Below are 8,556 nucleotides of genomic sequence, written 5' to 3' on the forward strand. Positions count from 1 at the left end.
TCCAGACGTTTTGATTACCCACCCTTTTTGTACCTTTGGGTTCCAGGCTGCTACACCTGGTTCCCTCTTCCCTCCCCTTACATGGGTGAGCTCAGTCTAGTCATGTCCTCTGGACTGGGAATCCCTCTGCCTCTGGTTATGTTCTCCTACATATCTGTAACGAACTTTATCCTCCTCCATACCTAGGGGCAGTCATATCCTTTCCTTCTTATTTCTTTTTCATTCTTTATGTGTAATTGATGTGTGTGTACTGTTCTCTTCTGCCTTTCCATGGATAACCTTCCAAGGATGGAAGGCTGCCCAAGTGCTTAAACCGGCTGAACCAGCTGACCAGCCCAGTCAGGGCTTAAGGTACCTTTCAGATGTTTAACTTTCTTAATGCTTCCTAGAAAACACAGTCAACCAAATCAAGTAAGTTAGCCAGATACAATGGTGTCCAGCTGTAATCTCAACACTTTTGAGGACTACAGCAAGTTTGACTAGCCTGGACCTGTAGAGAGCTTGCTTTAAAAACGAAAAGAAGGGGCTGGTGAGATGGCTCAGTGGGTAAGAGCACCCGATTGCTCTTCTGAAGGTCCAGAGTTCAAATCCCAGCAACCACATGGTGGCTCACAACCATCCGTAACGAGATCTGGCGCCCTCTTACATATAATAAATAAATAAATCTTTAAAAAAATAAATAAAAAATAAAAACGAAAAGAAGAAGGAGGAGGAGGAAGAAGAAGAAAGAAGGAGGAGGAAGAAAGAAGGAAGAAGAAAGGAGGAGAAGAAGGAGGAAGAAGAAGAAAGAGGAAGAAGAAAGGAAGAAAAGGAGGAGGAGGAGAAAGAAAGAAGAAAGAGGAGGAGGAAAAAGAAAGGAAGAAGAGGAGGAAGAAGAAAAGAAAGAAGAGGAAGAAGAAGGAAGAAAGAAGGAGAAGAAGGAAAAAGAAAGGAGAAGAAGAGGAGGAGGAGGAAAAAGAAGGAAGAAGAAAGAAGGAGGAGGAGAAGAAGAAGGAAGAAGAAAGGAGAAGAAGGAGGAGGAGGAGGAAAAAGAAGAAGAAAAGAACAACAGGTGAGCTAAGTAATTCAGGTCCAAAATTGAGTCCTTTTGTGGAACTGAGAGATGGAGTGTAAGTTAGTAACTACTTCTTTGACAAAATACTGGTTTTATAGTATATTCTACTTTCAAAAAGTATGAGCTTTTGTTTGTTTTGAGACAAGCTCTCAATATCTAGCCCAGGCTAGCTCCAAATTTGCTAGGTTCAGAGGCAGGTGGGTCTCTAAGGTCAGCCTGGTCTATAAAGACCTTGTCTCAAAAGCACAAAGATATCAAGCTCAGCCTTTAATTCCAGCACTCTAGAGGTAGAGGCAGGTGGATTTCTATGTGAGCTGGAAGCCAGCCAGAGCTACATAGAAACCTTGTCTCAACAAAAGACTGCACACACAAAATTCACTGTGTTGAGGTTTTGCAGAGTATTTTGAACTTTTGATCCTGTCCCTGACTTCAAAGTGCTGGATTAAGGGCTCGAACTACTTGCGATTTTATGTGGTGCTATGGGTGGAACCCAGGAATTCTTGCATGCTGGGCAATCACTCTATCAACCGAGCTACCTTCCCAAGCTCAAGTGTGGGTTTTTAATGTACAGTCCTGCGACCCTAAAAAGGGGTGAACTTTAAAATATCTGAGAAGTGCCCAGGGTATCAGGTGAAGCGAATTGTGTTTATGCTCTGTGTTTGAGGTTTTTTTTCCTGGAGAGAACCGAGCTTTTGCTGTCCTAAATCCTCTTATTTCCAAAACTTAAACCTAGGTCGCTTCTCTCCAACGGTGCGAACACAGGCTCTGTGACGTTCCCCGCTAATCCGCAACTCGTTCTCTTAAAGAGGAAACCCGGACGCCGTCCTAAACAGCTGTAGCTGTTTCGCATACGGTCTTGGCGCGTCCCTCGGGGTCAAGGCCATGACGGGGCGGCCCCTACCGCCCCAGCCAGGCCCGCGCGTCCTCTTCGGAATTCAATGCCTTATTTAGACCGCGCCACCGCCGTGCCCTGGGAGAACAGCTGCTCCGCTGGCTACAGGAAGTGGAGGCCCGCGCGCCTGACCCGGAAGCGCATGCTGGTCCCGCCCTCTCGGCGCCCGGCTTCCTTCTGCAACAGGCGTGGGTCACGGGCTCGCTCGCTCTCTTTCTGCCGCCATCTTGGTTCCGTGATCTCCGCACAGTAAGTGCCGCTGGCGCCTCTGCTTTCCATCCATAGCCATCCTCGCCTGCTGCCAGCTCTGCGGCGCCGGGCATTTAGTTTAGCATCGCTGGCGGCTCTGTGGGGCTCAGCGTTCTTAGCTCGCCCCCGCGCCTGCGGGCAAAATGGGGTCTGCGCTTTGGGTCCCAGCAACAGCAGGACAGGAGGGCCCCGGGTCCGGCTCCGGGTTTAAGGCTTGGGGACGCGGGAACCATTGCGGTGGAGCCGGAGAGGCTGGGCGCGTCTGCAGTTGGGAAGGGCGCCACGGGGATCTGGACCAGGAGGTTAAGGGGGTCACACACAGCCTTGGAACTCGCAGCGTCGCTCGTCCTGGGGCACCCCGTGTTCTTCTTGCCCTGCGAAGTGGTCCTTAGCGAGTCGGGGGGGGGGGGCGCCCAGAGTAGCGCCTGGACGCTCACGGTTAGGAGCCAGACCTTGGGATTGCTGCCTTTATGGGATCGATCGGAAGAGTGAAAACGAGGACCTGGCCAGGGCGAAGTCAGCTCTCTGCTAAGTGAAGCGGCTCCGCGAGGTCAGATCCTCTGAGCAGGCGTCCGAGGGTCGTGGCGTAACTTGACCCCGTTTCCAGTCGCTTTGGGGAGGTTGTCCGGATCCTCGGGAATTTGTTTTCTTAATGGGCCTTATGCAGGGTTGTCCCGTGTCCCCCCCCCCTCCCCCCGGAATACTTGACTAGGCGGAATCCTTGGGCTAGGCAGGTGAATCCGCCCTAGTTAATTCGGGGCCTCCGTTTTATTCCCTTCAGAAATGCCCGGTGAAGCCACCGAAACCGTCCCTGCTACAGAGCAGGAGTTGCCACAGCCTCAGGCTGAGACAGGTAGGTGCCCGTAGTGCCGTAGTGGGTAAAGGGGACGGATACCTTTCTGCCTTTTGTAGTTTACTGACTTTAAAGAAAAATTTGAAATGAGATTGTAGCTTTAGTAAGAGATCTAATTGTTACCGTGCCTGGGGGAAGGGGACTCTTCAGGGGAAGAAAGTAAAAGATTGTATCTTTGAGATTTATACACGGGTTCCCTAGCCTGCTCTGCGAATACACCAGCTGCTTGAAAAGCTCTTCTGTGGAATCTACACATAGGAAACCCGAGTAGGGAAGGGGCTGGGTCGTTCTGGTCTGTTGTAACTGGGCGGCTCAGGCAGGCCAAGGAGACCTGAGCTTTGGTGAAGTTCCGGCCAGCAAGTTAGGTCGAGGTTTTAGATAGCCATGATTGGCACCGAACCTTTCATCACATGTCTGGATGACATACTGCTGCTTATAAGCGTGGCCTACCTAAGCCTCAGCCTGGGTTGGTTAGCTCAAAGGGGTTGATAATGCTTGTTAGCGTAGTTCCATTACTTAAGACTGAAATAAATTCTTGGGGTTTTTCCAACTGAAATAGAAGTAGTCTGAAGATAGGCTTGAATGCTGGTTAACACATTTTGATAGGGAACTTAAAAAAGAGCTTGTGAAAAGAACGAGAATGGTTTTGCTTGCTGAGTCAGCTCTACAGAACTAAATGAAGGATATCTTAAGGATAGCCGTAAGATAAAGGCTAGACAGTATCGCCTGCCTTTGATCTCAGCCCTTGGGAGGCATGGGCACAAATCTCTTGAATTCAAGGCCAGCCTGGTCTGTCTACAGAGTTTCAGGACAGCCAGGACTACACAGAGAGACCCTGTTGAAGGGAAAAAAGATATGCCCTCCACTTTTTTAAATAGAATTTTTGTCATTACTCATGGGAGTTTGTGTTTTCTTTTGGAATTAAAGTTATTTATATTTAAAAGCATTAAAGTCCTCCCTCCCCACCTGTCTGATTTTAGCAGCCGAAGGGATTAATCCAGCTGTTAGACCAAAAAGGAGGTGGGACCCTGAGCTGGGAACTGGACAGTGTGGAGAAGGAATGGTTTCTGGGGATCTGCAACTCCAGAGCTCAACAGAGTTAAACTATCTTACAAATGTGGAAGCTGAAAGTGGATTTATAATATCCTGATCTAAAGCATAAAACAGTCCTTAGTGTTGCTAAAGATACTCCTCATTAGTCTGAACTTGTATTGATGTCTGTGACCTGTGATGTCTGTAACTATTCTTACTGAAATGAATGAAAACAATCAGTATATTGGTTAAAGTATAAAAGCAAGAAATATGGGCATATTTTTAAATTCTAGTTAATAATTGTACAAGATATATTTGCATTATAATTAGAAGGCTTTGACCTACCAATTCTCCAGAAAGACTGGTCCAGCCACCTCTTTGTCCTGTAATCTCTACTGTAAGAATTTGGAAATAAGCTGGCTCAGTGGGCGTTTTGATGATTCACCCTGTTCTAGGTATTTATCGTTTATTGACTCTGATTTAATTCAGTGTTGTCTCTTGAATGGCAGGAATTATGCTCCTTCAGAAATCTTTGTGATGCCAAATAGTTGACTAGACAGCATAGCACCTAGATTAAGGAGTAGGGAGCATGCGTTTCTAAAGTCATTTGGGTTTAGTTTCATGATATAATTCAAAGGACAATCCTTTGAGCCCTGAGTTAAAGAGTGAAGAACCAAAACTGCTGAAGAAGGGGTGGCTAGAGAGTGGTGTGTGACCCACTTCTGCTGAGATCTGTGTCTGGTGCCACACGTGCTGAGCTTCAGCTTTAGTGGACTGAGTTAGGCTATAGCTGTATCCTCTCTAAAATGTGTTCCAGCATAACTGAAGTCTCACTTTCCATCCCTAACCTACCCCCAGAAGTCTAAAAGTATGGCCAGGAAAGATTGAGTGAAGTGTGGTCACACTCCTTTAATCCAATCCTGAGTTCCTGGGGCCACAGTTGAGACCATGTCTAAAAAATAAAACACTGGGAATGGTGTCAGTTTTGTGAAGGAGGAGGAAATTGCTCCGGGTTGGTGGCTAGTGCCACAGTGTGTTAGCAGCTGAGAGTTGTAGATTCAATTTAGGCCAGTCTAAGAAACTGGTGGACTGTCTCAAAAAAAGAGGGCTAAGGTTATTTATATTTATTTATGTGTGTGTGTATAATTTAGTAGGAGAGTTCTTGCATAGCATGTGTAAAGCCCTAGGCTTTATCGGTAACGGGGTGTGGGCCTTTGCTCTTCATTTAGAGATGAGCTAGTCTTGGACTGTTTGTCCCACCTTAAAATAGTTGGTTTATTTTGAAGGATGTAGTCCACTTAATCACCGAACTATGCACAGGCAAAGTTGATATTGCTTGTCACCTGTTTCTAATCCCGTGTGGTGACCGTCATTCTCAGATTTTAAACTTTGTTGTTTCCTGTGAGGCATGTTACCAACTTGGGCTGCACAACTCACCTTTTCCCCCTCCCTTTATTTCCTTTTTTGTTTTGTTTTGTTTTTTATTTTACTTTATTTTTGCTTTTCTCCAGCTGTGCTTCCTATGTCTTCAGCCTTGAAAGTTGCTGCTGTAGGGCAGCCTGGACCTCCCCCTCCTTCTTCCCTGGGCCCCCAGCAAAACCCTATAGTAACTGCTCATCAGCCTTCTCCACTCCCTTCTAGTGTTCCCTCGACCCCCTTTGAAGTTCCTTTTGCCCAGCCCACACCAGCTGAAACTGCTCTGCCCTCAGGAACTGCCCCTCCCACCCCAACTTTCCTGCCACACCTGATAGGGCCTCCCATTTCCCCAGCTGCCCTAGCCTTGGCCTCTCCCATGATAGGTCTAGCTCAGAAAGGTGCCCGTTCCTCCTCGGCTCCCTTGTCTCTGGTCGCATTAGCTCCTCATTCAGTTCAGAAGAGCTCTGTGTGTCCCCCTCACCCTCTCACCTCACCTCCATCAGCTGCTGGAGCAGAGTTGGGGGCATTGACAGCTTCCATCCCTCCCTTAGAACCGAAGGCTTCTTCCAGTCAAGTTCCCTCTCAGGGAACCCTGAATCTAAAAGGCCCTACCCCACGTCCTCCAGATGTAGTCAGTGCTTTCCCTTCCCACCTTGAAAACCCCCTGGCCTCTGTGCAGCCTGGTTTAATGGCCTGTCCTCAAACACTATCCATCACTCCCCCAGTGAAGGGTGTCCCCATTTCCTCAGCTCTGACACAAAGTCGGCTAAGCCTTAACCTAAAGGGACCTGTTAGTCCACCTGCTCAAAACACTGCAGCTCCCAGCATCCCCCCAGCACCCTCTACTTCTCTGGGCTGTCATCTTCCACTTCTGCATCACATTTCTTTGGATTCTCCCATCCAATCTCCAGGTCAGTCAGGTCTTGCAGTGAATAATCCCACTTCTGTAGGTCACTCTGATATTGCAGCCTCTTGCCCACCTGAGAGATGTGTAGCTCCTACCCTTCCCTCCAGGCTGCTGGCTGCTGATTCTGGGGCAGCTCCATCTGCCGACAAAGGCTCCTCTGCTGTTACTAATGAACTCTGCAGTCCTCCTGGCTCTTCAAATGTAGCTGGTACTTCCTTGTCTCCTACAGCCTCTCTCGTTCCCAAGGGTTCTAATGTTGCTCTACAGCCTTTGGTGACTCAAGTTCCCGCTTCTCAAAAAACTGGATTAAAAGAAATTCCTGTCTCCTGTATTGGAGCCACCCACCATGCCCTGGATAACCCTTCTGCCATTTCTGTTGCACCTGCCACTCATGTGCCTCCTCCAGCTTCATCAGGTCTTGTAAGTAGTAAAGACCCAGCTTCCCCCTTCACTTCACTTGTGGTACCTGCTGCTCACAAGCAGTTTCCTGCTCCTCCAGTATCAACTACTCTAGGGGTGCCAGTGTCTCCTCTGCCAGCCACTGAAGGCCTTAAAAATCTTCCTATTTCAGTATTAGTAAATGTAGGAGCCCCTGTTTCTCCAGCCCAGGCAGGGCTCCCCACCAGAAAAGACACCACTCTGCAGCCCTTGGCCCCCATAGCACTTAAAGACCCTCCCTCTTCTCAGAGTGCATCATCTCTGCAGGTACTTTCAGAAGACACTGTAACAAAGACAACTACAGGAGGACCTGCCCCTGTGGTGCAGCCAGCCATTGCTGGGGTTGCTACTACTACTACTTCCCTGCGTGCTGACTCTCCACCTGCTGTCATCAGAGCAGATTCTTGTGTCAGCCCAAACACTGTCAGTCAGCCTCTCGAAAGTTCTGTTACTGCCCCAGCAATGGCTCCTAGAACTGCCAAAAATACTGTTCCTTCTACCACTTCACCTCTGGTTCCTTTAGCCTCTGAAGGCTGTCCTGTGGCTTCATCTATGTCCCCTGAAATTCCCAAGTCTGTGCCCTTTCCTGATCCTCCCTTAGCTGAGATTTCTTTTTCCAGTGCAAGGAAAGTTGATGCTGTCTCTCATATGGAGTCTTCAGGCTCCTCCCGTGAGGGGCACCCAGATGCTTCTGTGACTTCCAAAGGGACTGTGGTTTGTCTAGCTGACTCCTCACCTTTAGACACTGGTGTGTCTGCATCCAAGAAGGGCTCTGCTCTCTCGTCTCCTCTCTGCCCACCTGAGGCTTCTTTCCTTCCAGAGGCAGGTCTGGCTGTTCAAGGCCCTAAAGGCTCACTTAATAAGCTTTCTCCCATTCCTCCATCCTCCAAAGGGGCCCCTGTTCCTTCAACTGGGGCTCCTCCCTCCCCTAAAGGGGCCCCTATTGTTCCAACAGAAGCTTCTATATCCTCCAAAATGGTCCCAGCAGAAATTCTTCCTTCCCCCCAAAAGACTCCAGAAGTTACAGCTTCCAAACTGATCTCGGCAGTCCAGTCTCCTAAAGTAGACCCTATTATGTCAGACGTGACTCCTATCTCTCCCAAAAAGACTTCGGCAACTGCAGTCCCCAAAGATACTTCAGCAACCCTGTCTCTCAAAAGTGTCCCGGCTGTGACTTCCCTGTCTCCCCCAAAGGCTCCTGTAGCCCCATCTCCTAATGAAGCCACCATTGCTCCTACTGAGATTCCTACCTCCCTCAAAAATGCCCTAGCAGCTGCAACTCCCAAAGTGACTTCTTCCCCACAAAAGACTCCAAAATCCGTATCCCCTAAGAGTGCCCCGGCTATGACCTCCAAAAAGGCGACAGAAATTACAGCCTCCAAAGACATCTCACCATCCCAGTTTCCCAAAGAGGTTCCTCTTCTACCACATGTGGCTCCTACTTCCCCACCAAAGTCCCCAGCGAGTGATACGCTCAGTGGGGCTCTAACAAGCCCACCCCCCAAAGGTGACCCTGCCACCCTAGCTGAGACTCCTACCTGTCCTAAAAAGTCCCCCAAAACTGCAGCACCCAAAAAAACTCCAGCGACTCCATCTCCTGAAGGGGTCACAGCTGTACCACTGGAGATTCCTCCTTGCTCCAAAAAGGCCCCCAAAACTGTAGCCCCCAAAGAAACTCCAGCGACTCCATCTCCTGAAGGGGTCACAGCTGTTCC

The 8,556-nt window shown here is 48.9% G+C and overlaps 1 protein-coding gene across 2 annotated transcripts in view; it reads left to right on the plus strand.

The window, feature by feature from the left end:
* Positions 1–1,856: 1,856 nt before the first annotated feature.
* Positions 1,857–8,556, plus strand: part of Naca (nascent polypeptide associated complex subunit alpha) — a 13,483-nt gene continuing 6,783 nt past the window's right edge. Inside the window, exons 1-3 of one of the 2 annotated variants that reach the window (XM_029482739.1) lie at positions 2,062–2,195; positions 2,977–3,048; positions 5,592–8,542. In XM_029482739.1, the coding sequence (XP_029338599.1) occupies positions 2,979–3,048; positions 5,592–8,542 (3,021 nt within the window). In that variant the 5' untranslated portion in view covers positions 2,062–2,195; positions 2,977–2,978. Of the gene's footprint in view, positions 2,196–2,976; positions 3,049–5,591; positions 8,543–8,556 lie in introns of both variants that reach the window. The other variant, XM_021173852.1, reaches the window with a different exon arrangement.

This window comes from Mus caroli, chromosome 10, assembly GCF_900094665.2.
Source record: "Mus caroli chromosome 10, CAROLI_EIJ_v1.1, whole genome shotgun sequence".
Classification (NCBI taxonomy): Eukaryota; Metazoa; Chordata; class Mammalia; order Rodentia; family Muridae; genus Mus; species Mus caroli.